The 27,863-nt window shown below is 43.7% G+C and overlaps 6 protein-coding genes and 1 non-coding gene across 13 annotated transcripts in view; all 7 read left to right on the top strand.

Annotated features, from left to right (window-relative positions):
* Positions 1 to 495: 495 nt before the first annotated feature.
* Positions 496 to 5,136, top strand: dmc1 (DNA meiotic recombinase 1). Of its 5 annotated transcripts, XM_035612742.2 has the most exons (14): positions 496 to 730; positions 815 to 889; positions 1,261 to 1,305; positions 1,402 to 1,548; positions 1,677 to 1,759; positions 2,332 to 2,384; positions 2,494 to 2,535; positions 2,615 to 2,687; positions 2,972 to 3,063; positions 3,170 to 3,261; positions 3,477 to 3,591; positions 3,704 to 3,764; positions 3,848 to 3,964; positions 4,846 to 5,134. In XM_035612742.2, the coding sequence occupies exons 2-14, from the start codon at positions 833 to 835 to the stop codon at positions 4,913 to 4,915; spliced, it is 1,047 nt and encodes a 348-aa protein (XP_035468635.2). In that variant the 5' UTR covers positions 496 to 730; positions 815 to 832; the 3' UTR covers positions 4,916 to 5,134. The 5 variants fall into 5 exon arrangements, with proteins under 5 accessions (XP_035468635.2, XP_035468636.2, XP_035468634.2 ...); XM_035612743.2 differs by having other exon boundaries at positions 496 to 889; positions 1,692 to 1,759; positions 4,846 to 5,136; XM_035612741.2 differs by having other exon boundaries at positions 496 to 889.
* Positions 5,137 to 5,924: 788 nt separating this feature from the next.
* Positions 5,925 to 13,073, top strand: gspt1 (G1 to S phase transition 1). 2 transcript variants are annotated; one of them, XM_047327855.1, is made up of 14 exons: positions 5,925 to 6,351; positions 6,576 to 6,620; positions 7,873 to 8,157; positions 8,247 to 8,280; positions 8,677 to 8,754; positions 9,059 to 9,239; positions 9,370 to 9,524; positions 9,783 to 9,923; positions 10,398 to 10,491; positions 10,926 to 11,006; positions 11,356 to 11,529; positions 11,998 to 12,087; positions 12,218 to 12,386; positions 12,872 to 13,073. In XM_047327855.1, the coding sequence occupies exons 1-14, from the start codon at positions 6,156 to 6,158 to the stop codon at positions 12,922 to 12,924; spliced, it is 1,776 nt and encodes a 591-aa protein (XP_047183811.1). In that variant the 5' UTR covers positions 5,925 to 6,155; the 3' UTR covers positions 12,925 to 13,073. The 2 variants fall into 2 exon arrangements, with proteins under 2 accessions (XP_047183811.1, XP_047183812.1); XM_047327856.1 differs by lacking the exon at positions 6,576 to 6,620.
* Positions 13,074 to 13,907: 834 nt separating this feature from the next.
* rsl1d1 (ribosomal L1 domain containing 1) lies at positions 13,908 to 17,435 on the top strand. The gene is made up of 9 exons (XM_035612740.2): positions 13,908 to 14,036; positions 14,293 to 14,432; positions 14,566 to 14,704; positions 14,817 to 14,965; positions 15,495 to 15,596; positions 16,049 to 16,142; positions 16,292 to 16,423; positions 16,521 to 16,664; positions 16,779 to 17,435. The coding sequence occupies exons 1-9, from the start codon at positions 13,998 to 14,000 to the stop codon at positions 16,929 to 16,931; spliced, it is 1,092 nt and encodes a 363-aa protein (XP_035468633.1). The 5' UTR covers positions 13,908 to 13,997; the 3' UTR covers positions 16,932 to 17,435.
* LOC118288158 lies at positions 15,787 to 15,918 on the top strand. Its single transcript, XR_004785815.1, has one exon. It is a non-coding gene; the product is annotated as a small nucleolar RNA SNORA55 (small nucleolar RNA).
* Positions 17,436 to 18,326: 891 nt separating the features above from the next.
* Positions 18,327 to 18,879, top strand: LOC118287488 (phosphoinositide-interacting protein-like). Its single transcript, XM_035612747.2, has one exon. It carries the CDS (start codon positions 18,554 to 18,556, stop codon positions 18,863 to 18,865), a length of 312 nt encoding a protein of 103 aa, XP_035468640.2. The 5' UTR covers positions 18,327 to 18,553; the 3' UTR covers positions 18,866 to 18,879.
* A 125-nt stretch (positions 18,880 to 19,004) lies between these two features.
* On the top strand, positions 19,005 to 20,637 carry LOC118287487 (transmembrane protein 238-like). Its single transcript, XM_035612746.2, has one exon. It carries the CDS (start codon positions 19,151 to 19,153, stop codon positions 19,634 to 19,636), a length of 486 nt encoding a protein of 161 aa, XP_035468639.1. The 5' UTR covers positions 19,005 to 19,150; the 3' UTR covers positions 19,637 to 20,637.
* Positions 20,638 to 21,955: 1,318 nt separating this feature from the next.
* The window catches only part of snx29 (sorting nexin 29), a 112,986-nt gene continuing 107,078 nt past the window's right edge, over positions 21,956 to 27,863 (top strand). Inside the window, exons 1-6 of one of the 2 annotated variants that reach the window (XR_004785647.2) lie at positions 21,956 to 22,322; positions 23,349 to 23,413; positions 24,453 to 24,505; positions 24,968 to 25,092; positions 26,821 to 27,001; positions 27,257 to 27,327. Coding sequence is in view for 1 of the 2 variants with exons in the window: in XM_035612467.2 (XP_035468360.1) it covers positions 22,316 to 22,322; positions 23,349 to 23,413; positions 24,453 to 24,505; positions 24,968 to 25,092; positions 26,821 to 27,001; positions 27,257 to 27,327 (502 nt within the window). In the remaining variant the exon portion in view is untranslated. The remainder of the gene's footprint in view (positions 22,323 to 23,348; positions 23,414 to 24,452; positions 24,506 to 24,967; positions 25,093 to 26,820; positions 27,002 to 27,256; positions 27,328 to 27,863) is intronic. The other variant, XM_035612467.2, reaches the window with a different exon arrangement.

A 27,863-nucleotide genomic window follows, 5' to 3' on the forward strand; every position in this document is an offset into this window, starting at 1 on the left:
ATGATTGTGTCACAAATGTAATTTTTATGAATAGCAAATATATAATGAATCATCTTTTATAGCAGGAGAAGAAAAAATTCAACTAAAAATGAGTGAATGTGATTATCTGAGAGCTGGAGCCCAACACCTAAAGGTATTGTGGTATAATTTGCCTGTCTGTGTGTGTATTTATAAATTAATATTAATAGTACTTATGATATAAAATATTCATATATAAGCTTCCAGAGAATGGAGGATACAAGTTGTGTATCCCGTTGCCTTCAATGCTATTTTGCAACCCCTGGTCCTGATTGTTGTAATAACCATCATGAGGCACAAGCATCCTTTAGTTTTGAACAGTAAGTGTTTTAATACCTATATAAACACGATATCAATTATTTTATGGAGTTGTTCATGTTCTTTAAGGGCCACCGAGGGTGACATTACCACCGTTAAGTTGGGTCAGACATTTTTATGTTCGATCGTTAAAATGTCCGACTGCACTCGAATGCATCACAAGTCAAACTTTCCCGCCAGTTGCTGAAAATAAGTCCCATCAAGAAGCAAAGAGCTGCTAGCTGTCTAACGTTCTGCCAGTATCTTTCATTATTACTGTCGTTTGCTCGTTCACACGATCGAACGAGCTAATTTGTAAACTTTAACAGTTTTACTGACACCCTTGTCTATTTTGTGAGCTGTTGAAATACCAACAGTATATCGTGCTAGTAGCTAATTTAGCTAGCCTTGAAAGGTTAGCTAAGCTTAGCTAATTGTGACAACCTTGGCTAAATACCCCTGCTGAGTGACAGTAATAATTAAAACGTTTTATCTTCAGCCCTTTGAGCCACATGAAATGAAAACTGCGGAGGACCAGGTTGTTGACGATGATACTGGTTTCCAGGATGAGGAGGTAAGCTACAGTTCGCTAATCCTTTCATTAAACTGATGTTCACTCTCTAGCAGTGGTCTTCCACAACTAGAAAACCCCTGTTGCTTCTATTAAAAGTTCAGATAAGTTTCTGTCATCTTTATTATTAGGATTTTGTCTGAAAACAGCTGAAACGGCTTACTTACATACGTTAATATGCACCTTTTCTAATAAAAGCAACAATTTGGGTAGAGACACTAAAGAAATAGTGTGACAGTCAAAAATGTCTTTTAATGTTTTACAAGTAAGTTGTGGCACAGTTGTTTGTCAAGTAAAAGCTGTATTATTCTCTGCTTTAATGAAGTGTAAACTTCAGCGGCAACCTCATATTGCTTTTGTTTTTCTCTGCCCAGGAGTCCTTCTTCCAAGACATAGACCTCCTACAGAAACATGGGATTGTGAGTCAACAGCAGGGCCGAGACGTACTCTTCAGATCAAAACGCCCGGTTCAACTGAGCATCTCTCTCTCGTCTTTCTCCTCCCGTGAACCACAGAACATGGCAGACATCAAAAAGATGAAGTCAGTGGGTATCTGCACTGTGAAGGGGATCCAGATGACTACACGCAAGGCTCTGTGCAACATCAAGGGCCTGTCAGAGGCAAAAGTGGAAAAAATCAAGGAGGCTGCTGGGAAAATGCTGGTAAACTGGGATTCTCCCCCTGCTCCGATTCTCCAACCTGCACTACTTCGCCTCTGTTTGAATTATTAAGATGAACAAAATAATATACAGGACATTTTGTATGTTAATTAATTCTCTTTACACTGTAGCATGTTGGTTTCCAGACGGCCTTTGAGTACAGCACGAAGAGGAAGCAGGTGTTCCACATCACAACGGGGAGCCAGGAGTTTGAGTTAAGATTTCCTCTTCATGTTGAGAACATGTAGACTGTAGCATTTACACTAGCAGTTCGCAATTACAATGTATCATTTGTACGATGTGGGGAATATAGGGATTTTATGCTGTAGTGTCTGGGAGTTATGTTGATGGATTATTATGATATATCTTTAAAAATGTCTTGTCTTGGTCTTAGGGGCTATATAGCTAACTGATAATGCAGCCCTTCGTTAATAAAGAGAAATTAATGAATATTTCAATTTGCCAGGTTGGTTAATCCACATTACTAATTATTTTTTTGTTCTCGTAGGGCATTAATAGTGAAACACAAAATATTGTCACACAGTCAATATCGATGAGCAAATTATTTGACTTGACCAGAAAAACAGACACTTAAAAAGGTTATTTGGAAGTTTGGTTTTACTGTAACATGTATTTGGCAGGTTGAAGGGTTGAGATTTACCAGCAGACACTGTGGCTGTTGTGGGGAAAAAACTAGTTTCTCTTATTGTTAATGTGTTTAAATGATCCTGAATCATAGCACACACCTCTAACAAATATATATATATATATATTTTCTCTTTGCAGTAAGCTTTTGGGTGGAGGTGTAGAGAGTATGGCTATCACAGAGGCCTTTGGAGGTGAGGACAGGTATTTTCATAGTTAATTAATGAGTGTGATTAAACTGGTCAAATATCATTCAGTTTGCAGCATGTGGCTCAAAGATCCCTAAATTGTTTCATCACACAGAGTTCCGCACAGGGAAAACCCAGCTGTCTCACACACTTTGTGGTGAGTTAGGAGCCCCTTAAAAAAATTGTGTGCAAATAAATAAATGGCAAAAGACTGACTCTGTGTTATATTTCTCCAGTCACCGCTCAGCTGCCAGGCGAGGAGGCATACTCAGGCGGGAAAGTCATCTTTATTGACACAGAGCACACTTTGTATCCTCACAATAACGGGAGCAGCCACGCCAAATTTTACGTTCATCTTGGATGATGCTTTGATTGTAAATTTGCTTTATCCCAGATAAATCATACTTTTACATGTTTCCTGTTGTATTTTTCTTTCATTTCCTGCTCAGTGAGGAGTCATTTAGAAAATGTGTTAATAATAACACACACTAATCTGAATGTAACTGTACCTTCACAATAGATACATAATCAAGTGTTTTTCCCCCCGTTACTCTTATCGACATCATCCTTGACTCGAACCTGTCTCGGTTCAGTCGCCCAGACAGACTGAGAGACATTGCCGACAGGTTCAACGTGGACCACGGCGCCGTGCTGGACAACGTGCTTTATGCCCGGGCCTATACCAGTGCGAACACACAATTTACTCCCTTTACACAACATCTGTAGTTTGTGTTGAACACTGTCTCCCGGTGAGGTTGTAAAATGTTGCCGTCAAACTTTGCTCTGCGGAGTTTCCGCTCTCTCTTCAGGTGAACACCAGATGGAGTTGTTGGACTTTGTTGCAGCCAAATTCCATGAGGAAGGAGGTGTGTTCAAACTGTTGGTGAGTATACCAAAAAAAAAAGTGATCACATATTCATAATTTCTTTGGTTTTACTTCCCCCTCTTCTTTAGTCCGTGCAGTGGTTGGAGATTCAGAATTAACATTTTATGCTTTTTTTTTTTTTTTAAATGAGTGTGGTAAAGTGTTAAACATAAACTCTAAAAGTAGGATTCCTTCTTGGCTTTTAGCCTCTGAGTCTTGGTTTTGTCTGCTAGATCATCGACTCCATCATGGCTCTGTTCAGAGTCGACTTTTCTGGTCGAGGGGAGCTGGCTGAACGGCAGCAGAAACTGGCCCAGATGCTCTCCAGGCTGCAGAAGATCTCAGAAGGTCTGAACCATGAGAGTAGCTGCTCACATATAAAAGCCACAAACATCAGCCACTTATTGATATAAACAGAGAATGTCTGCAAGGTGCACAAATTTACTTTTGTTTACCTTAGAGTACAATGTAGCTGTGTTTATCACCAACCAAATGACAGCGGATCCCGGGGCAGGAATGACGTAAGAGATGGCAAATTGACTCATTGTCATCTAAATGTGCTCTCACGTTTAGGGATTTGATGACAAAATTCTATTTATTTAAGGTTTCAAGCTGATCCCAAGAAGCCCATAGGCGGGCACATCCTGGCCCATGCCTCCACCACGCGGATCAGCTTGAGGAAGGGACGAGCAGAGATGAGAATTGCCAAAATATTTGACAGGTAGTTACCAAATGTAGAGGAACTTTATTGTTTGGAAACACAATGTTTCATTGTTGTTTTGCCTACATTCAAGGAAGGTTGGGTGGACTTATATCATTCTTTTCAAATGCTGTCATTTCTAAAAATGGATAATATTTTACAATTACAATTATATTTGTTATCATTTTTTCCCCATCTCAGTGAATCATAGTAAAACTATTTCTTATCTTGATTAATGACGAAAGAATTTGTGAATTTTTATCCCTTAAAGATTTCATAAATATTTGATTATGTCATCTGCTAAAGAGTCATTGACATGTGATTTTTCAAAACAGATGTTGTGATATCAGAACAAAGTCTTATGCATATCATGTTTTTTTTCTTCTTTTTTTTCCAAATTCCCCAGCAAATGGCCTGAGAGTGTTTCGACCTAACATTGTATTTGTGTCTCCCAAATAGTCCACAACATTTTTTTTGTACCCGTTATTTAGAAAGCAGACCAGCCGACTGCTGATATATAATGCTGATAGATGTGTAATTTCAGGTTCATGAGCACAGGCATCAGCCGATTTCAATTATCTTACACCGCCAGATATAGGCCTATTAATAATCCTGAAGTGATATTTCTACATGTAGAAATAAGATATGAAAAAGTATTTTAAAACAGCACTATGGTGAGACAATGGGATGTATCCAGGGAGCACACAGTGTATGACTGTCTCACAGTTGATGCATTTTCATAGCAACTGGCAAAAGAGGGTTTGTGAAATGCACAAAAATAAATCCTCAGTTGCCCAAAATGGACTTAAATTTGAACAATGAAAACATGATGAGTGGGGACCTTGCCTCAGCTCACAGACACATTTGCGCTGCTCACTTATCTTTGCCGTGATCCCCTGCAGCCCTGACATGCCTGAGAATGAGGCCACCTTTGCCATCTCTGCCGGTGGAGTCACCGATGCCAAAGAGTGAGAGAAGAAAGGAGGAGAGGTGCGTCAGCACAGTTCCACGTTCCACTTGGTTCAAAGTTTGTGATAATTTATTTATTGCGTTTTTAGAACTTTATATAACTTCTCACTGTTACACTGTAAACAACACTGTACTCTGGTATTTCTTCTATGTATAGACTTTGTTTGTGTTTGAGATGTGTCCATATAAACAGACAAAATAAGACAGCAAAAAAGTTTGTTATGTTTTTTAATTTTTTTTTATAGTTTATTCATATGCAAGTGAGATCTGGTCGGTTTACCTGCAGAGACAGACATGTAATGTAAGAGGCAGGACTTGGGCACTTTGGGCCCAGGCAGCCCCCACAATCAGACACCACCCACCAGTACACCATCCTTGCGGCCCCCTTTAGCCAAAAGGCTGAGTAGTAAGTGTCATGAACAAGTGAACCACTGTACTACCTCAACTCTTGAAGACGGTGGCTGTGGAGAACACAATCTCTACACTCAAGTAGCAGCACAAGGAATCATCAAGGGGAGAAAGCTCTGCTAGAAGTCAAAGTTTCATTGCAAATGATTTAATAATATCTAAGGATACAAGTATATATATATTCTTAAAGAGTAATAACTTTTAATTGTTATTATTGCACAATAACTCAAAATACAAGCCTGTTTTGCTGTAATGTTTACCAACAATACACATGTGCATATGTAGCTCATACAAACTGATACACCTTGCATTTAGAGCTCTGTCGGAACTAAAATATACTTTAAGATGTAAAGAAAGAAAGAAAAACGTCTGTAAAAATGATGTGCAGAGATATGTACGATTTAAACTACATCGCACTGGTAACGAGCAAGAATGTGTCTGTTCAATTAAAGCGTGAAGCTGTTCATCTGATGTTAACTACTCAGTTCACACAGATTTCAAGTATCCACATCTGGATGAAGAATGTTGCATAGGGTTTACACAGCTAATAGTTCCCCCTCGTTGGAGGAGGAGGAGGCTCTCGTGACGCGGCCGTCGGGTGCTGACCTCTCGCGGTGTTTGCGGGACGTGCAGCGGCTGTTCGCCACTTCACGTCGGCGCTGCACGGGATCCATATGCTGGCCAGAGCGACGCGTAACAAAGCAATGGGGACTTCTCCCACCGCGCTGCCAACAGTCTAGAAACACACCGGCCACGAAGCGCGCCCGACCGAACCACAGCGATCGTCCGCCTCTCGGTGCTGGTGAGCCGCCTGTCAACTCCGGAGAACGGCGCGATGGACCCGAGAGACACGGCCCCGGATTCGTGGGAGCTGGAGGAGGACGCCGAGGCCCCGGCGGCCGCGGCGGGGCTCCAGGCCGCCTTCGCCGCCCTCAACGTCAACGCCAAGCCGTTCGTGCCCAACGTGAACGCCGCGGTGTTCGTGCCGAGCTTCGCCCACGGCGGCGACGCGGAGACGCCGGCTCCGGACGGTGGGTGGACGCCGCACGCGCTTCGGCTTCAAGTTAGCTTGACTCGCTAGCCCCCGCTCTGCTAACCCGCTCAGTTAGCCTTCCTGTCGACGACCCGTCCTCGACGACCCGAGCAACAAGTCGGCCCGAGTGCTCCAGTCGCGCTGCAGCCGCTCCGGTGGCCCGTCGTCTCAGTAGTGATGAAAGTTTTTGACACTTGTCGTCTTCTCTCTGTCTCCTCGAAGGTGCCCCCGACCCAGCCGCCAGCATGGAGGTGGCAGAGGCAGCCGGTACGTATCGGCACGTTGCTCCACTCTCCTGCGTGTTCGAGAGAGCCGCTGTCAGGCTGACGGGCTCCCGACACGTGACAGGCGGCCGTAGGCCCGGGCGGTCCAGTACAGGCTCGGACTCTCACCTCTTGATTCTGGGATTTACTGCGCCACACTTAGATCCTCTGGCGTCGGTAAACCCATGTGCACGGAGCCCACTTCAAACATGACGCCACCCCCGCTCGCCCGTGCCCCAAATAGACACCTCGTTGGCACACAAGTGTTTGTCCAGCGCTGCACGTCCTTGTCCCCGGCCTGCCATGTGCCACACTGATGGCAATCGACGGGGGGACTTGAGGGAGATTGCAGTCACTGTGTGCTGACTTGTTTTAATTTTGCCCAGGTCTGCTTCATTCACAGTTTTTGGCCTGGCGCAGGGAAGTTGTGCGCCTTTAGTTAATACAACTTGACTGATCATTATTGCTGTGGCACAGTAACAACACGATCAGATATAGTGTTAAATGTTCTGGTGATGTAGACTGTGTGTGTGTGTGCGTGTGGCTGTCCTGCGGACATATTCAAGGTGATGTTTGTTCCAATACTCACACCTTCAGATTTCTCTGAACATGTTTCTAAATGATGAATTTCAAATTAAAACGAGACGAGGCCGTCAACGACAAAGGCACCCCGAGTTGCCGGGAGCAATTTGTCACAGGCTGATTCTAAATGACGAGAAGAAACCGGTATTGTGCACGTGTAATTTCGTAGTTATGGAAATTGGAGGCTTTTCTCTTTTTTTTTTTGTTGCCACAGGAGGATGTGTCTTCTGCAGGGCTCAGCAGATTTCAGTGTACTGTGGTTTGTTTCTTTGTATTTGTTTGCTTGGCAGAGCATTGTGGACGGGAGGACCTTAGATAGAAGTGTGCAATCGGTTGCAATATGGTTCCATATTACTATTAGACAACATACAGCATAGCTTTGCAACTCTTTTTAGATTATTTGCCAAAGTAAATACAATCTTATAAACACATGCTACTATATGACACATATTACATATTTAGAATATAGGCACAGCACCTGGAAATCAAATACCACTGTGACTCAGTCACTAGTTGACCATAGGAAACCAAGGAGGACTGATGTTGACATCAGTTTTCTTGAGCCTAGCTGTAGAAAGTTAACAGCAGGTTCCCTTTAATCAAGATGAAATTACAATCCAGACATTACAGAGAAGTACCAGGTCTGTAGGTGTTGAAAATGTGTATGGTTCCAGCTCCAGTGGAGAACGGAGGCCTGGAGGCTGACATGACCACGGAGGAGGAGACGTGGGAGCAGAAGGAGGAGCCGGGAGGAGGTGGAGGAGGAGGAGGCGTACAGGAGGGCCTGGGTGAAGGTGACGCATGCGAGGAAGGTGCCACAAGGAAAGTGGAGGAGGAGGAGGAGGAGATGATGATGATGGAGGAGGAAGAGGAGGAGATGCCTGTGCCCAAAATTGCTCCGGCGCCGCCAGATGCACCCAAGAAAGAGCATGTTAACGTGGTCTTCATCGGTCACGTCGGTGCGTATTATGTGAACAGTTTTATCTGAGGAAGATTGTGGAATTAATTTTTTTATATTAAAAGATTTCTTCTTGTTTCTATGTGTCAGATGCTGGCAAATCAACTATTGGAGGACAGATAATGTGAGTAATCTGTATTTTAATGTTTTGTTGGGTCATCCCACTGCTTGAGGGCTCCACAATGAAATACATTATATATATATATCTATATATAGATATATATATAAACAGATATAACTGTATTTGTACAATAAAATTATGTATATTCTTATTTTGCTGTTGTCAGAAAACCATATTGTTTGTGTTTACACATTATTGCATAATTGATCACAGTCGCCGTTTTCAGAACAGCGATGGCACTATGGCTGTCGGAAACAGTGCAGCAGGTTGTCTACTGAATTGCACAACAGTATTTCTCGGTTAAAGCTCCAATGTCAATGACAGTTAAAATAAATATACACTCACTTGCATTGCCACTTCTTTTGCCAAGTTTATTTTTTCTTATGTTCCTGTTGCTAGGTACTTAACTGGAATGGTGGAGAAGCGAACCCTGGAAAAATATGAGAGAGAAGCGAAAGAAAAGAACAGGGAGACATGGTGAGAAAGGCTTGTTTCTGAGATTCAAACTATAAATTATTCTCCATAATTGCTGGGGTGTTTTATTTTTCATTGAGATGGAAAATTCTTAATTTCTTTTGCCTAGAAACAACAAGTGTTCATCTTTATCACACAGTGAAGCCTGCAGAAGCTCTAAATCTGACCTGCCATAACTTTTGCTTTTTCACCCCCCCCCCCCAAGTCATTCAGAAGTTAATCACTGTGAACTTAGATGACAAGTATTCAAGCAAATGATTGCGATGCAGTTTTTGTGTAATATATTAAACAAGCATGGTTTCTGCAGGTACCTGTCGTGGGCCCTGGACACAAACCAGGAGGAGAGGGATAAGGGGAAGACGGTGGAGGTTGGGAGAGCTTACTTTGAGACCGAGAAGAAACATTTCACCATCCTTGACGCCCCCGGACACAAAAGCTTTGTCCCCAACATGATAGGTGGAGCGTCACAGGCTGACCTGGCCGTCCTGGTGAGATGGACATTATCAAAGCATTTTTTATCATATATCTTATAAGATAAGTTTGCAGGGTGTATTTAGAGAAGGTCTGTAACTAAACGGTGGAACTACTTCTGCCTTCCATGTCTTTTTTTTGTATCAGGTGATTTCTGCGAGAAAGGGGGAGTTTGAGACGGGCTTTGAAAAGGGCGGACAGACACGGGAGCACGCCATGCTGGCTAAAACAGCAGGAGTCAAGCACCTCATCGTCCTGGTGAATAAGATGGACGACCCCACCGTCAACTGGAGCCTCGAAAGGTGAACAGGGACACGTTTGTTAGACAAAGACATTGGTTGGAGAAACCTTGGATTCAAACTGTATTTTTTCTTTGACACTACATTACTCAGATAATGGCAGATTGACCTTCCACATGTCACCATCTGCCTTTATATGACTGATATCCTGCAAGACCTTGTCCTTTTTTGCAACAATTTTTTTTTTTACTCTTTGCTGTTATTTATTTTTGTTGGGTTTTTTTGAATGAACAATGTCATCTTATTATTAACATCCCAAAGGTACGAGGAGTGTAAGGAGAAGCTGGTGCCATTTCTGAAGAAGGTGGGCTTCAACCCCAAGAAGGACATCTACTTCATGCCTTGCTCTGGACTCACGGGTGCCAACCTTAAGGACCCTGTGTCTGAATGCCCCTGGTACACGTAAGTCAGCTCAGAGCATGCTTTTCAGTTCACATGACAAATTTGAGATGCTGTATTGTATGCACAGTAATCCTCCTCAGCTGCTATGTACAACTTGCATATTCTGTATTTATTTTTTGTCTGATAACTGGATCGTACAGAAAAACAGATTAGACCAGATTTGCTCACTGTCATCTGTAGTTATATTTGTTATTATTTATTTTGCTTAAGTTAGTGTATTGTGTTTTTGTGGGTTTTTCCTGCTGATTCAGACTCAATACTAGGTTTTGAACAATATGTTATTAAAGCAAATCTGCCTGTGAACATAGAAATAATAACAGTCATATGCTGTCACTAATCTCCCATTGTAGCCCAGAGGACGCAGTACCGATGAAGTCAGATATAAATAATACATTACTATACTAAATAATCACAGAAGTAAAATGTGAACAAGTTGCACTTTTATAACTTTTTATAACTTTTTTTCATTACTAGGGGTTTGCCATTTATTTCCCACCTGGACAGTTTGCCAAACTTCACCAGATCCAACGATGGACCAGTGAGACTACCTATCGTGGACAAGTACAAGGTGAGCAGCTGGAGGTTTTCGATTGTCTTTTTTTTTTAGGATTCATCTATGTAGATGCTGGAAGCAGTTCAACACATACTGTAAGTCTTGGTGGAATCCAGTCATTTTGGATGTCTCAGTTGTCCCTAAATTCATTCTTGTCCCTCTCCTCTCTTCCTACGTTATCTTTTCTCCTTCCTGTTTTGTCTTTTTGTTATTTAAATACTTCCCTCTCGCTGCAATTATGAATAAGTGTCTTGTGTAGCAGTCATATGACTAAAGAATCTCCACTGGTGGTGTCCCGGTGTGAGGAGAGTATGGTGCATACCAATGGCTTCCACACTGTACAGCAAACTTTCACTGCCGGGCCACTACGCGATAAGAGATTGTAATGAGATGATGGTTGATTTCAAATGCTCTGATTTATTTCAGCGCGTGTGTGTTTGCATTTGCAGGATATGGGCACAGTTATCCTTGGGAAGCTGGAGTCTGGATGCATCAGTAAAGCCCAGCAGCTGGTCATGATGCCAAACAGGGTGAGATCTCCTCTGCATGACTTTGATTCGTCTGAAATGGGACCAATAAAGATCGAGGCCTCATACTTACCCTAACCCTTTTTTATGTGCAACAGCTTAGACAGAGAGATGTTGACACCAAAAGGATTTAGTTTCACTTCCAACACCAGCAACGAGGAAAGCAATATATTTTTCGTTTACAAAACATTTGTGTGTGTGTGTGTGTGTGTGTGTGTGTGTGTGTGTGTGTGTGTGTGTGTGTGTGTGTGTGTGTGTGTGTGTGTGTGTGTGTGTGTGTGTGTGTGTGTGTGTGTGTGTGTGTGTGTGTGTGTGTGTGTGTGTGTGTGTGTGTGTGTGCGTGCGTGCGCAGCACACAGTGGAGGTACTGAGCCTGCTGAGTGATGATGTGGAGACGGATGATGCTTGTCCTGGGGAGAATCTGAAGTTGAGGCTGAAGGGTATCGAGGAGGAAGAAATCCTGCCCGGATTCATCCTCTGTAGCCCCGACAACGTGTGCCACTCTGGTCGCACCTTTGACGCACAGGTAAAAAAAAGAAAGGCGACCGAGGTCACCGCACGCTGGTGCTCTGATTGCACAGCTGACTTTCAGAGTCATTAGTTGTCAGGGAGAATTTGAATTATGTGTTTAATCTACTTCTACCTCTCTATCTGTTGGCATAGCAACAGATAGAAATGGGAAGAGTTTGGGTCCTTTTTTCCGGGATGGCTGTGCGAACCGTTCCATTTTAAGAAAGACGCTAATACACAGCCACTGTAGCAGGCAATTCCACAGCTTGTTTATTAGTGTCTAATGTTAATGTGAGTTGATTTATAGTATAGTGTTCAGTTGCAACAATGATTGAAGATGAGCCACAGAAGTATTTCTGTCTCCAAAAGTCTCCCAGTGTGGCACCTGGCACTAAGGAATTGATTTTCCTGTTCACAATATGTCCTTTGGAGTATGCCAAATAAACTGATTGCGACTCCTTATTTTCAAATCCTTTCATTTCAGATCGTCATCATTGAGCACAAATCGATCATTTGTCCTGGTTACAATGCAGTCCTTCACATCCACACCTGCATTGAAGAAGTGCAAATCACAGTAAGTCACCGTTCGACTCTCCGAGCTGTCGCTGAAGTGTTTCTTGTAGTTTTCAGTGTAGCCAGTGTTTTTTACGCTCACCTCCTGACCCGGCTGGACCGTGGTTAAACTCTTTAATTCCCGACCACAGGCCTTAATCTGTCTGGTGGACAAGAAAAGCGGGGAGAAAAGCAAAACACGACCACGCTTCGTGAAGCAGGACCAGGTGTGTATCGCCAGGCTCCGGGCAGCGGGAGTCATCTGCTTAGAGACCTTCAAAGACTTCCCTCAGATGGGACGATTCACGCTGAGAGATGAAGGTAAGGGCATGTTTGTGAAGTGCTTTCAGAAATTGCACTGAAGCCCGGACATTTTGCGGGAGTAGAGTTTCCAGAGCCCATGCGAGAATACAGCAGGGAAATCTCCAGAAGATTTGCGCAGAGTGAGCGGGCGCTCTACCCATGTGCCAGCCCTCGCCTGCACATACTGGAAGTTTTCCTGCTGTTAAGAATGAATTTGACACACACAATCTCCTGCTGAGTTCTTGATATATGAACGGCAAACTATGGAAAATGTCGTGACCCCATTTTCTCGAGTTCAGGTCTGAAAACAGCTCAAGACAGTGTGAGAATGTCTGTGCGAAGTTTTGTAAAGGACCTTTCAAAATATGTTAACTGCAGTTTATAAGAAAACTAAGGACTTGCATGTTACAGCAGAAAGGGATTAATTTGCCTTTTTATTGAACTCATTCTTCGAAATGTCTTGTTTCTCAATTTCATCCCTTTGTTCACTTCTACCACTCCAGGCAAAACCATCGCCATCGGCAAAGTGCTGAAGCTGGTGCCAGAAAAGGACTAAATGCAACGATGGCAGCCTGCACAGAGTTCTTCAGAGGAGAAACGCTGCTAAACCGACCCAACAGCTGCTCTCTCTTTACACACAACTATGCTGAAGAGAAGAACAAAGGACAAGGAGGGAAGGAGCATTAAACAAATTTGTCAAATGAAGTAAACAGGACTGAATCAGTTTTTATGATGAACAATATGAAACGAGAGACCAAGTACAGTGTGTCAGCTTTCTCATATTGAGAGCTCAGCTATGCCACTAATGTAGCTACACGCCCCCCTTCTGTACTCCCACGGCAAACCTGAGCTGTCAGCTGGCCACGCCATTTGTTTTTAGAATGGAAATGGATGCAGTGTTATTGTCTTAGGGGAAGAAAAACAAGGAGAGAAAAAAACTACAGAATGATTACATATTGTGGGGGAAAGAGCAGAGTAAGCCTGTAATACTAATTTGCAAAGTGCATCTCCCTTTTTAAGGATGGGATTAAGAATCCGGTGGTTTTTAAGGATTGCGGTACCAAAATATTTTAGTTTGGTCTCTGGTTTAATTGGATTGAGCTCAAAAATTCTGATGAACCAAGGACACACACACACACACACACACACACACACACACACACACACACACACACACAGACAGACACACGGTTGTTACATAATCTAAACTGAAAATAAAGATCAAGCTGCAATGGAAATATGTAGTTGTTTGTGTTTTTATTAAGTATTAATACACCAAATCTTGACACTAAGTGATGTCCCTAAAAATGTCAATACAACATAATATTTCCATTGATTCGACTTTGTCAGCTATCAGTTTGCTATTTTGCTAAACTGTCCGCCCCAACATTTTAATGGACTTATATATTTCAATGAAATATAAAATCAAGTGCAGACACATACAAAAATATCTGAATGCATCGTTTTAATGACAGGGAAATTAAGTTTTAGACGGGAGGCAACAATCTCTTCAAAGGATTGTTCGCTACCAATAAAGTTTATTTTGTATTGTGTGTGACGTCATCGTGGACGTCCTGCGTTCTTTGTGCGCATGCGCAGCTGTTTTGCACACGTGAAGGATCAGGCAGCATGGCTGATAAAACAGAAGTTGCTTTAGACCGGACTCAGGTAAAAAACTGTTTCTTCTGTAGCACTCAATTGAAACTCACTACAACTAACGTTGTGAATTATAGACATGTACACGACTGTGATAAGTTATATCACGAGTCGACAGCTGCCATCGGAGAGTTAGCATTATCTGTCGACTGGATTAGCCACGAAGCTAGCCCCCGGTGGCCCAGGGCGAACCGGAGGAAGCTGGAGTTTGTTCGTGGGGCGTTTATGTGTCGTCTTTTATAACTGTAGAGTTAATGTCTCTTGTCAGGTGAAAAAGGCCGTTCAGGCTCTGCAGGCTTTCCTGAAAACCAAGTCCACCCAGGACTCCCTGCTGCTGGACGACACTCAGCAGATCAGCCTGCTCTTCACGCTGTGGAAGATCCCCAAACAGGCTCAGACCATCCGCATGTGAGTCGTCGCCCCCCACCCTAACACACACACACACACACACACACACGAGCACAGAGCTGCTGCTCTCTGTCGTTCTGTAGTTTTCTCACATGGTCGCTGCCTGGTACTGACGTTTCTCTTCGCCCCCCAGCCCTTTGCCCCATGGCCAGCGGACCGACACAGACGAGGTGTGCCTCTTCACCAGAGATGAGCCCAACATGACCCCGGATCAGACGCAGAGGTTTTACAAGAGGCTGCTGGAGGAGAAGGGTGTCAAAAACGTCTCTGAGGTACCGGCCCTTATCTTACGGAGCACTGACTGCACGGCTGCTGATTTCAAGTTAGTCCACATTAAAACCTCCAGTTTAATGGCGTGTGTGTGTGTGTGTGTGCCTTTGGCAGATCATCCCCTACAAGCTCCTGAAGACGGAGTACAAACCACACGAAGCCAAGCGCCGGCTGCTTGGAAACTTTGACATGTTCATCTCCGACGACCGCATCCGCCGTCTGCTGCCGTCCCATCTGGGGAAGCATTTCTACGAGAGGAAAAAGTAAGAACCGCGTCCTGTCTTGTTTTGTGTATTTTTTCTCCCACAATACCACAGTTTTGTTGGAGCTGCCGGTGTTTGTAAGGTGTGGGTCTTCGTCAGCGCCGTAAAGAAATAATCAGTTTCATATTGTTCCAAGTACAGCAAGCATAAAGAGAAGATTCTCACCAGAACAAAGTGCTGCGTGATCAGTGATAAATAGATCCATTGATCAATAAAATGACCAATTTTAGATAGAAACCCAGATTTATGGAGAGAAATCTGGAAAATGTGGCCGCATGTACGAAAATAGAATTATAGAACATGTTACATTAGAAAGGTGTAGTTGCTGAGGTCATTTCCCCAAAAAGTCAACTGTCACTACCCCTAATCGTACGTTACGATAAAATGCTGTTCTGCAAACTCAATGGTTAGTGACTGATAAGTAGGTGATTATGATCACCCTTCACATAGATAAATGGAACAATAAAATCATTTTAAATTTCCCTTTTTAATTATCAGATTGTTGTAACCCTGTTATTGTCTGTACCAGAGAGCCACTGTGTGTGAACCTGCAGAGCAAACATCTGGCCAGAGACATCCAGCGTGTCGTCCAGGGCACCAGCCTGAAGGTGACCAACAGGGGCTGCTGCTGGTGAGGGTTGCTCTCCTTGCTCCTTGTGTTCCCAACAAACTTAACTCGGCTCACTGTGAAACCATTCTTTTCCTCCTCGGCTTTTAGTGAATGTTTAATCTCGGCGTTGCTTCAGCGAGGAAGCTAACAAGGCTTTTTTCCCATTTTTGAACAGTGTGTTTCAGTAGGTTGTCTTGTGGTAGAATCGGTAGCACCTCACAACAATCCGGTCGATTCTCTTCAGTGTTTTGACACGGGTCACACTGGTGCTATAGAGACTCAACGTGAATCCAGATGGCCCTCCTCTTCCTGTGGAGCCTGTCTCTACAACTTTGATACACGATATTTGATGTCAAACTCGCGTCAGATATGAAAAGAAAACTTGTGTTGATATAATTATATTATTACTGTTCACATTGTCACTATGAAAATGTAATCCTCTTATATTTTTGTGTTACGGTCCCCTGTTGCAGCATGGCTCGTGTTGCCCACTCCAGCATGACTGCAGATGAGGTGACGGAAAACATCGAGGCCACTGTCCAAACGGTGATGGCCAAAATACGCATGGTGAGTCTGTTGACCCAGAAAACTGCACTTCATATTATCTTCCCCACAGAATTGTATTAATATGCATGTAGGAGAGCTAATAACTAAAGAGTTCATTTTGACCGTGAGCTCGTTTTGACATGATCATTCTGTTCTCTCGCTTTTTGCAGAAAGGACAAGTGATGAAGATCATCCATATAAAGAGTCAATCGTCAGTGGCCCTGCCCATCTACACCTCATCTCTCAGCCACATCAGTGCACTGCAGCAGGCAGATAAGAGTGCCACGACGCCCAAGGAAAAGGTGAGACCAAGTTCGTCCTCCAATCTTTGTCTCATAGCCGGAGGCGAAATGAGTGAAGCTGTTAAATAACCAGCGGGGGTGTGATTGTGATTTTCAGGGAGGAGGAGCGGCCAAAAAGCAGGCAAAGAAAAGAGGAGGGGAAGCAAAACAAACTGTTGCTACTGCAGAGGGGAAGGGAGAGGAGGAAGAAGTCCCACAGCTGGTTCCCATAGAAACACCAAGCAAAAAGCCTAAACTGGAGGTCAGTGCTGCTTGCTGCTGCTAGATTTCTTTTAACTTTTTTAACTTCATTTGTAAATTTATAGTGAGTTTTTTTCGAATGCCGACTAATTCTTTCTCTTTCTCGTAAAAACAGAAACAGAAACCGAAAAAGAAGCAGCCGAAGAAAGCACCGAGACCCGCTGCAGCGAAGAAAGGAGCAAAGAAAGGAGCGAAGGCTCCACGCAAACTGACAAAGAAGGCTGGCAAGAAGACCGAGTCTAGAGTAAAAAGAAAGAGCCTAAAGTGAAATGAGCCTGAGCAGAGCATCTTTTATACATTACCCTCTCAACGCGGACATTTGACCCAGGACACAGGACCAGATTGTTCACAGAATGGTCAATATATTCAGTCCGTTTGTCTTTTTGTTGCTTGAATGAAGCAGATTATAAACTTAATCTCAAATGATCTTTCGCTCTTTGTGTTTTGTGTTGTTGATTTTTGTATCAATTGCAGTCATGACAAGAGGGCTACAGGTGGAGATAAATGGTGTGAGTCATCATTAGTGACGATGTGTTTGTCGTTAATATTATTAATTCAATGTTTTTCTCCCCGTCGTGGCAAAATGTCAATGTGAAAAAAGGTCTGTGAAAGTCTTGTGATGGCCTTTGCCAAAAAGTACTCCCGACGAATTGGTGGTTTATAAACTCTTCTGATTACAGTACTCTGTGGTGCATGGCACATTGAAAATTTGTAAGGTTTTATATATTGACTTCACAAAAAAAACATTAAACTTGTCTTTTCTGACACCCTATGTCCCGTAGTGTCGTTCTACCAGTTAGAGAATGGAAGAGATAAAACTGATGCACGTAATTCCAATTTAAAAGCGTATTCTAGATGCTCTGAAGCTGAGAGTGAAGACCTCAAGTCTAACTAACCGATTGCATATATACATACTTTACATACATATATACAAGAAAATATATATACACTATATATTAGGTTATGGTTAAACTAAAGCCACTGTAATGAGCCTTTTAATTTCCCACTATTTGACAATTATGGATCCAGTGGCTAAATAAATCAAAAATCAACTGACAGAAAAGCTTGGGATGGGAATAATTGTGCAGTTTTGCCAATTTACCATGAGATCACTCTCGTTAATATCGGTATATCTGCAGTATGTTTGTTGTACAAACGGTAAACGTGAACTGTTTGTTCACCCTTTTGTGTGCCCCAACATCAGAGAGGCATTAGCCTTGACAAGTGTTTGCTCATGCAGCCATCAGAGCTGTGCCTGTATACAGTGTATCTGCGGCTGTATCAGATGACATGCCTTTTGTCAGTGGGACTGTACCTGGGTGTGTGTAGCTGCTGCCTTCTCTTTGCATGCAAACATTTTCCATTTGGACATATTTAAAAACATGTATATGAGACACCTAACTGTTCTCTGTACTGGAAATGCAGATCTATGATGTCAGAGTATGAGTTGTCCTACATTTGCACATATTGGAGGTACAATGCAACAAGGGGATCACTTAGTGATCGGCCAATCAGTGGTGATGATATTGTTTGTCGACAGGTGGGCAGGGTGTCTGTTTATTCTTCCAAGCCCTCCCCTCTGCTGTGTGGGTGTGGTGGGCCCATCTGGGATTACAGTGTGTTCACGGGCTACCGGGCAGGAGAATGAGAGAATGATGCAGTCACTTGTTGATCGAACAGATGACAGAGCTCCTTCGGCTGACTGTCGGGAGGTGGCCCTGTTCACAGCTGAATCCCACGGGGACCGGCTGATTGGACGAGGCTCGAGACAGAAGCGAAGAAGAAAGTCTGAGGAGCTGTGGACGTTGAGTGGTGTTTCTATTATTACTATAGTGTGAAAACATCAGGTTTGGAAGCGCTGAACAGGCACGGCTCTGTGAAGCAACTATCATGGAGGTAACTGGAGAAACCCCTTTTGCAGAGGACAGTCGAAGCCTGCGTCCAGGCCCTCGCTCAGGCTCCGCGGGGGCCCCGGGCTGGGCCTACCTCCACAAGCCCATCATAGTGATGGTGATGGGGTCTCTGATGTGTGCCGCGGGTGGAGTCCTCTTCCTGCTCCAGTCGTCGGGGGTGACAGAGGCATACCGTTCTGTGGCCTCGGCCTGCGGGTCCATAGGGCTGATGTTTGTCGTGATGGGGCTGGTGTGGATCCCCATACTGAAAGAGAAGCGGAGGCGGAAACGGTGCAGCCAGGGGGCTTGAACAGAAGACGGGAAATGACCCTATGATTTTCAAAGTTGAAACACTGTTTATGTCAGCGGTGATGCAACCATATCCCTTCAAACATCAAACGCAGTCACAGAGCTGGTGCTGATAAGCACTTGTGTACATTGTACTTTGACCAGTGTCACTGCAGATTGTTCCATGTGTTTCTGTCAGTATGTCAGTTAGGGATCACACCTCGGCTGTACATCAGCTGCGGGCACCTGCAGCTTTAGGACCCATTTTCAAATCTCGATTCCAGTTTGGAGGATCTCCACTGCCACCATGTCAACATCTGTACAGGTGGAGCCCGTCATGGAGAGGAGCTACGGAGGCATCGGCCGCTGCAAGTGCTCATTCTGGTTCGCAGTGGCCCACGACATACTCGGCATCTTCATCATGATGGTGGGGGTGTTCGGGGGGCTGGCCATCCACGACCTGTTCATCTACGCCGGGGCCATCGTCATCTTCCTCAGCCTGATCTGGTGGGTGTTCTGGTACTCCGGGAACATAGACGTGCCACCGGAGGAGCTGGAGGACGACGTGGGCATGATCAAGCTGAAGAACCACAGACTCAGTCGGGTGGTGAGGCGCGTGTCCAGCCGTCTCTCCAGCGGGATCAGGAACTCCTTCAGAAAGAACGGCAGGTCCGTCAGAGAGGGCAACGGCAGACCCTCACACGCTGGCACAGACATGAGGATCTCCACCGTACATGACAGCACCCTCGCCTCCTCGTCCAAAGAACTTGAGATGGAGACGCTGTCAATATGAGCTGATGCATTACAGTCACCAAGAGACACTGAACTTGGATCTTTATACTTGTTTTGCTCGTCTGTTTATTCTGCGGAGTGGAATTCTGTTTTTTTGCTCCGGTGACATTCACTAGTAATGATTGCAACACTAAAAACTAGATAAGATCCACATCTTCTTATCTTCCCGCTGATAAGAGGAAAACTTTGCACACTATACGAGTTTTGCAAGTGACACTGATTCAAAGACCACAGCTTTCTAATCTGGCACTGTTTTTGTTTTGAGTCGTGTTTGGTTTATTCATAGACTTTGAAGAGTTTCTACAGTACTTAATTCATTTATGTATATTTGTTAATTAAAACTTCGTAATCACTGTTTTATCTACTGTCTAACAGAAAAAACACAGTGAAACTAAATCAGCTCTCTTTAACCTCACTGAAAAGCTCCCGGAGGTTTCAAGTGTCATACAGTGTATTTTGAATATATGTGGAGACTAGACCATGATTGGCTGTCACAATATTTGTGATGTCACTAATTGTGCTGGAATGCATGATCCACAGCAAAGTTTGAGAGAAATACAAATAAATACACCTCTTCTGCAAAAGAATGGGAAGGAGCTTATCATTGACATACTCACGCACGCACGCATGCGTATTAACCCATTGTGTGTTTTAAACGTGTAAATCCCCTGACGTTTTAATAAATATGAAAAGCACTTTAAAATATCAGCTTACAGTCTCAGAGTGTCCAACAATTTTTCAGCAGCTTTTGAAAAAAACAACTGGTTTGTTTGTTATCTTCTAATAAAACCAGATAGATAGATACATAGATACATAGATAGATAGATAGATAGATAGATAGATAGATAGGTAGATAGATACTTTGTTGATCCAGAGTTGGGAAATTCCGGTACTACATCACACACAGCCGTAGTTGTAGTCCTAATCACACACTGTAAATATGATGCTGTCATCTGATTGGTCTCACATCACTGCCAATTTAATAAAAAACTGTATAAAATAGCTGTTGACACATTTCATTGGATGTCACAAATGCCAGCCTTTTGGCGCCACTAGAGGTAAAGACAGGGGATCACCAAAGTCTTTAGGATTCATCCTCTGGGGACCACATATGTCTTTCTATGAAATCTCAGCCCTATCTTTCTGGCAGTTGTCTGAATGTGTCAGACTCGACCAAAGTGGTGGACCAGCCAACAAATAAATGTTTTCCCATCCCTACAGCCAGTATGGGTTCATATTAAGGTCACTTTAAGGAGAACAAAGTTTTTTCATAATATTAAGGGAAACAAAATCATAATATTACGTAAGTAAGTTGTAATTTAACGACAACAAAGTCATAATTTTAGGTCAAAAAAAGCCAAGAATGAAGTCGTAACTGAACGAGATTACAGAAGGCTAAGTGTAATTTTAGAGGGGGGATTTAGCAGAACATCAGCCTGTCACCTTGGTTACAATAACGGTTTCACAAATAAGGCACCATACTTAATCTTTTGGCACATCAGCGATGTTCTTTCTTCTACTTGACATATTATGTTTTTCTTTTCCCTCATTAAATTCCGCCTTCATTGTTGCAGTATTACAAGTCAAATATAAGTATTTTTCTTAAATATGGCCTTAACACTTCCAGTTACCAGTACTACCCAGAATTTCCCAGCTTGGGATACATAAAGAAAGTATCTATCTATCTATCTATCTATCTATCTATCTATCTATCTATCTATCAATCTATCCATCCATCCATCCATCCATTATTTTTTGTTTTTATTTTTTAGTGCATTTGTAGAGGACCAAAAATTTTAAATTGGTAATGGTAAATTTTAATAAAAGTTGTTTTTAAAAAATCAATCAAATCTATCTATCTATGTATCTATGTATCTATCTATCTATCTATCTATCTATCCATCTATCTATCCATCCATCCATCCATCCATCTATCTATCTATCCATCCATCCATCTATCTATGTATCTATCCATCCATCCATCTATCCATCCATCCATCCATCCATCTATCTATCTATCTATCCATCCATCCATCCATCCATCCATCCATCTATCTATCTATCTATCTATCTATCTATCTATCTATCCATCCATCTATCTATCTATCTATCTATCCATCCATCCATCTATCTATGTATCTATCCATCCATCTATCTATCTATCTATCTATCTATCTATCCATCCATCCATCTATATTTCCATGGAGTGATGTTAAGAACCGGCGGAGACTCGTTTGTAGTCCCTCCCCTCTTAAAGACTACAACTCCCTCCTCGTGTCATATGACCGCTGTATGTTTGGTCACGTGACCTTGACAGTGCTCAGTCGGCGTTCCGCTTCCTTTTCTCTTCTTCTTCTTCTTCTTCTTCTTTCTGTTTCGCCGTGTCACACACGGACCCCGAGGACCCTGAACCCGCCTCGCTCGCCCGCGCCTCGCCGCACACCGCCGGCTCGGCTCTCGCCCGACTCGTGCATGTCAGAGAGGGCGGGCTGCCCGGCAGGCCCCCGTGCTCACCGAGCGAGCGGCAGCTCCCACGCCGCGGTCGGGAGGGGCGGCGGCGGCGGCGGCGTGGGCCCGGTCCGAGGCTAGCCCGCGCTCCCGGCCAGTCCGAGGGGATGAACCACGTCGGCGGCGGCGCGTCGAGCTCGGACGTCCCCGCTGCCGCAGTTCGCCTGTCACAATGAACGGTGAGTGGGTTGTGTGCTGCTGCCCTTGTCGTTGTCGACCACAGTGTGTGTGTGTGTGTGTGTGTGTGTGTGTGTGTGTGCGTGCGTGTGTGTGGAACTCGTGCACGGAGGAGGAGGAGGTTCGGCGGTGAGTGTGGGGGGGGGGGTTTCTGCTGACCTGCTGACCTGCTCCAAAACCGAGCACACCATGTGACCCCCCCCCCAGCAAACTGCCCTGCTTGCTGGTGCCCTGGTGCCCTGGGGACCTGACCGATGGATTCTGCTCCAGAGGAAACACGAAGCCCCCTTTTCTTTTCTCCTGATGCTTTAAAAGTCTTCCCCGTGTCGTGATGTCTCAGTCGTGTCCTCTGGGACAACTCCTGCACCACATCCTCATCAGTTCCTTCTGTTGAAGTGGTGCAGTGGAATAGGAAAAGTCCACATCGTGAGCTGTACCAGACTTGCAGGTGCCCGTGTCCAGAACTGAATGAACATCTGGAGCAACATGCAGTGAACGTACGCGAGGCTGAACTTTAAAGTGTAGTTGTGGTTGCCAGTTACTTTTTTTGGGGGGATTGATCGCCCAGAGACGCCTTCGGGTCTTTCGTTTTGTCGAAACCGAAGATATTTCATGCGCAGTAGTGTAAAACAGAGAAAAGAACGAATCCTCACAATTAGTAATACGCTGGAACTCCAAAAAGCAACAACAACAACAAATCGATGAATTTGTAGCTCTAATTGTAATAATGCATGTCGTTTTAAATAGTGATAAAGTTCTCTCTTGCAGTATTTCAGCAATATGCAGGCAAATGTACTTTATCAAGTTTGATAAACGTGCCGAACGAGCCAGAAGGTTTTGTTTCTTTCAGTTCAATGTGTGTTTTCGTGCTGACTACGATGGCCCGTGACCTTTCTTGGGCAGTTCATTTCCCGCCTCTCGTATTGGACATGCAAGACTTGATGCAAAAATCGATCAGTCGTTTTACCAATCTGTCATCGAATCATACGTGGGTTGTTTCCTTGTGTTTGTCCTCGTCACCGCTGCAGGCACTCAGCAGAGTGACGGCAAGAGGCAACACCTCCTGGAGAGGCTGCTGGATGCTGTCAAACAGGTGAGTCACGACTCATGGCCTCCAGCCAGATTTTGCACTGTAGCTCGATCGGAAGGAAGATGGTAGAGGGAAGCATGTATCGATTTTTATTTTTACCAGTGACTCAGATGTGTCACTCTCTGCCTTCAATCCATCTGCCGTCAGTGTTAAGAAATGTATTCACAGAGAAAGATCGACTCTTCCACAACCTTAAAGCGGCGTTCACGTTGACAGTGTTCAGATTCACTGGAACAAGGAAATGGACCATTTAATTAACCCATGGCATAAGTTTGTGGTATCTGAGCACCTCTTAGTTCCCCAATCTGCTGTGCAACAAAACACACGAGAAGAAGTAAAACTGAGCCAGATTTAAACTTTGCAAAGTTCATCTTCTATTGCATAAAGTACAAATATGTGGGCTGCAGATATGTTTGCGATTTGGCAAAATGAATAGTGAGATCCCGCTGTAATTGTAGAGTTTAGTTTTTTTATTTATTGCCATTGAACAGATTTTAGACATTTTTTTTAGGTGTCGCTCTCTCCCAGTACGGAGAACAGAAAGTAGTAACTGCATGTGTCCACATGTCTACACAGTGAGTGAAAACTGATATCAATGCTACACACCAGAGACATTTAATAACCATTGAGAATAAAGAAAACCGTTCTGCAACGCACAACATTGTGCAAGTAACATTTCTGGGGCATTTATTCAGGTGACAATGCTTCTGCTCAGATTTACTGTAAGCCTGCAAGGTAGCTTTTTGTGATGCCAGCAAAATAAATAAAATTCCGAGCCCTGCTTTTTTTTTTTAGATCAGTTCTTCTGTGTTGTCTTTAATCTATTTTTTGCGTTTAAGTTTAAGCTCTAAACTTTAGTCACGAGCCAAATTACTGTCGGGTTTGTGGTGTTTTACAAATATCTGATGTACAGTTCATCAGTACAGTTCATCAAAAGAAAAGACGCTGAAGCATTAAAAAACACTCAGGGTCTGCTGGAGATGGAGTTTGAACACTGAAGAAAGAAGTGTTTCCCATTATCATTCCGCTCATCTCTTTCCAGTGCCAAATCCGCTTTGGGGGAAGAAAAGAGATCGCCACGGACTCGGACAGCAGGTACAGTAAGAGAAGCTGCCTGCTTCCAAAGAAATTCAGTTGTTCTAACTGTATCTCCTTGGCAAACAAGAGGCTGTTTGGTTTGCGTGCGCCGTTCCAGGTCACTTGATGCTGTGCTGCTCGAGTATTTGCTTTACCTCTGGCCTCAACTGTGCAGCCGTCTGGAAATATGCCCGGCTTGAGAATCACCGTCTTCACTACAAAACTATCTTAAAATGGAAAAAAGCTTTTGTCTGATATCTGTACAATATATTTTTATTATATTTAGGTTTTTTTTTTTTTTAACTTGAATGAAATTCAGAAAAGATCAGATGTTTATAAAAAACCCCAGAGCCGACCGATATGTACAGGTTGGCCGATAATATTGGCCGATATGATCCTTTCACAGACATATCGGTGAACACTGGCAGCCCCGCCCCCCTCCTCCTGTCATTAAACACATCTTTGTCTTTGTCTCTGCAGAGTGATCTGTCTCTGCGCCCAGTTTGAAGCGGTGCTGCAGCACGGCCTGAGGAAAAGCAGAGGTCTGGCCCTCACCGCCGCTGCTCTCAAGCAGGCCGCGGGATTCAGCAGCAAGGTCGAAGCAGGTAGGACCCTGAGTGCACGCAGGCATGTGCGTGCTTCATCGGAGGAGGAGACGCGGTTCGTTAAAGTCGGGTATAAAAGTTGGAAGATCACGGCAGTTATTCGACATTACACCCCTGCTTTTTACCTTGGGGGAGGAGAGCAGGGAAAGCTGTAACCTTGCTGGAGGGCAGGCTGTCATGAAGGGTTGGAGGACGCAGATAATCACCACCTCGCTGTGACACCAGATGATAAGAAAACAGAGGGAAGATACAGATACAAGTGTCACAAGATCTCTGCCTCAATGTTTCACTCTATTTTTCATGCTATTCCTGGTCACAACTGGTGGTAGTTAGTGGTGTTCAGGGGTTATACATGGCTCAATATATGGACATAATTTTTAAAATGAAAATAGGAGCTACTCCGCCTCTCTCCCTGGCAACTGCAGGAGTTCCCCTTGGTGTACAGGTGTCCATGCCTGGGAATCACAACTAAAAAGCGTTTTAGTTTAGTTAGTAACTTTTTTCCAACATATATACACAGTAGACTCACTCTAGTCCTTGATAAACAATAAATAAAACATTTACATTAAGGCTTTTCTGGCATAAAAAACACAACAAAAGACAAGACCGAGGGGTGTAGGCTGAAGCCTTAGCATATCACACCTACCCTTTTAATTCACTGTTCAACATTTATTAATAAGTCTGCAATGAAGGAAAGTAACAAATATAAATAAATAAATAGGTATATTATACATTATAGCCTTTGTCTACCCAAAACCCCAATAACGAACAGTATGAAAAAAGCCTCAGATTTGCTCTCATTTGCAGCCGTCACAACTTTACTAAGAGCAATCTGCTGCTCCCGAGCCATTAGTTTCCCATTTCCACTAAATGGTTTCGAGCGTGTCATGGGGAAGAACCTTGCGGTTATTAATTCCGCGTCACAGAAGGAATGCACGACTTCTGTAATGGCCGCCACTCCCATAACCATTAGCATATCCAACGTTTCCCGTATTTCACAGTCAATTACAATAAAAGGATTGTGGCTGAACTCGTGGATTTGCAGCTCATTAATGAAGCCAAGTCCCCGAAGCCGGAAATAGCAGACATCATTTTAACACATTGGTCCGAGGTTATATGCTAATTGCATGCAGAAAAGTAGCATAGCTCTCATTCCTATTAATTACTGTACCCACACCGTAGAAAACTTTATATGGAAACACCTGCGTGTTTTTTTGGGGGGTCTTTCATCTTTTCTTCCCTTTGTTGAAGAAAATGATAATATTGTGTGAGTTCTGAGGTCAGTGCAGCATGTGGAGAGGTGACGGGTGGGGAGTGGGGATGGAGCGTGTGCCAAAGTACTGTGGATATTTATTAATGAGAGGGCGACTCCAGAAGTGTTTGACCCTTTGTGTAACTCAAGAACGTTATTTTTCTCAAATGAGGTCGAAGTGATTCTCCCCTTCTTCATCCCTCTCCCTCTTATTTCTCCTTGCTCCACCTTGCAACTTTTCCTCTTCTTTTCACCTCTCCAACTCTTCATCGTCTCTCGGCCCGTCCGTCCCCCTTCTGTTCCTTGCATCCCTCCACCTCATCACATTTGTCTCTCCAACCATTCAACCTTCAAAATTCAACATCTCCCTCTCTTTCCCCATCACGCCGCCTTTCACTCCATTGTCTCGCCTATATTTATTTTTTTCACCATCTCCTCTTTCTCACCGTTGTTTTCTCGTTTTTATCCACCGCCAGAGTTGACTTTCTGGTTTTATGTGAAGGAGCATCTGAACCGCCACGAGCTCCAGCGATTCTACTCACTGCGTCAGATTTGCTCGGAGCTGGGTCGGGGTCGTGCGTGGCTGCGTTGCGCCCTCAATGAGCACTCGCTGGAGCGCTACCTGCACACACTGCTGGCGGATCGTGCACGTCTGGGGTGAGTTTTGTGTGTGTGTGTGTGTGTGTGTGTGTGTGTGTGTGTGTGTGTGTGTGTGTGTGTGTGTGTGTGTGTGTGTGTGTGTGTGTGTGTGTGTGTGTGTGTGTGTGTGTGTGTGTGTGTGTGTGTGTGTGTGTGTGTGTGTGTGTGTGTGTGTGTGTTTGTGTGTTTGTTAAGCTCTACATTGGACTGGTATGCAGGGATTTCCTCTTTTTGTCTTGATTAGAGGTAAATCACCTCTCCTCTCTTCTCTAGAACTTATTATGAAGACTGGGCTTTTATTCTTGATGAAGAGCGAGCAAGTATGCTCCCCACCATGGCTGCAGGTGAGTTTGTGTTGTAGAGACATGTAATTGTGTGTCTAACACAACAGACTGTAGTAGGGTTTGTCAGATCTTTAGTCATGCTTCTCCTGTAGCTTAGTATCAGCCATAAAAGCGGCTACATTAGAGTAGTTGGAAATATAACTCAACATTATCATTGATGGTATAATTGTCCTATCAAGGCCACCATACACAGGGAATACCCTTTTGATTTATGGCCTGTTTTTTTGGGGACCACCCTCGGGCCGGGGCTTTTTTTAAACCATCCACATAAATTTGATCTTCTGTTGTGTCATGAGCATCATAGCCTCACTTTCAGGCTCATTGAAATTCAAACAGGCCCCACACAAACAGAGCAGCAGGAAATTCACTGACTTTGCACTTTAATGGTAAAACCACATATCTGGGTTTACTGAGAACTGAAGCCCCAACCCCATTAATGTTAATGGATGTTTTCTCACCGGAGACGTATTGATGAGCACCACCCTTGACTGAAAACTCTAAAATAAAAAAAAAAGAATATGTACCACTGATCTGAT

This window comes from Scophthalmus maximus, chromosome 16 (assembly GCF_022379125.1).
Source record: "Scophthalmus maximus strain ysfricsl-2021 chromosome 16, ASM2237912v1, whole genome shotgun sequence".
Taxonomy (NCBI): domain Eukaryota; kingdom Metazoa; phylum Chordata; class Actinopteri; order Pleuronectiformes; family Scophthalmidae; genus Scophthalmus; species Scophthalmus maximus.

Excerpts from the sequence above, each read along its gene's own strand:
- LOC118287488 (XM_035612747.2), top strand. The coding sequence starts at position 18,554 with ATGGAGGTAACTGGAGAAACCCCTTTTGCAGAGGACAGTCGAAGCCTG.
- gspt1 (XM_047327855.1), top strand. The coding sequence starts at position 6,156 with ATGGACCCGAGAGACACGGCCCCGGATTCGTGGGAGCTGGAGGAGGAC. Across the intron at positions 6,621-7,872 it reads GGAGGTGGCAGAGGCAGCCG|CTCCAGTGGAGAACGGAGGC; the intron begins GTACGTATCGGC and ends GTATGGTTCCAG. Across the intron at positions 9,240-9,369 it reads AGGCTGACCTGGCCGTCCTG|GTGATTTCTGCGAGAAAGGG; the intron begins GTGAGATGGACA and ends TTTTTGTATCAG.
- rsl1d1 (XM_035612740.2), top strand. The coding sequence starts at position 13,998 with ATGGCTGATAAAACAGAAGTTGCTTTAGACCGGACTCAG. Across the intron at positions 14,433-14,565 it reads CAGGCTCAGACCATCCGCAT|CCCTTTGCCCCATGGCCAGC; the intron begins GTGAGTCGTCGC and ends TTCGCCCCCCAG. Across the intron at positions 16,424-16,520 it reads CCACGACGCCCAAGGAAAAG|GGAGGAGGAGCGGCCAAAAA; the intron begins GTGAGACCAAGT and ends TGTGATTTTCAG.
- dmc1 (XM_035612741.2), top strand. The coding sequence starts at position 833 with ATGAAAACTGCGGAGGACCAGGTTGTTGACGATGATACTGGTTTCCAG. Across the intron at positions 890-1,260 it reads CTGGTTTCCAGGATGAGGAG|GAGTCCTTCTTCCAAGACAT; the intron begins GTAAGCTACAGT and ends TTCTCTGCCCAG. Across the intron at positions 3,064-3,169 it reads TTATGCCCGGGCCTATACCA|TTTCCGCTCTCTCTTCAGGT; the intron begins GTGCGAACACAC and ends TGCTCTGCGGAG.
- LOC118287487 (XM_035612746.2), top strand. The coding sequence starts at position 19,151 with ATGTCAACATCTGTACAGGTGGAGCCCGTCATGGAGAGGAGCTACGGA.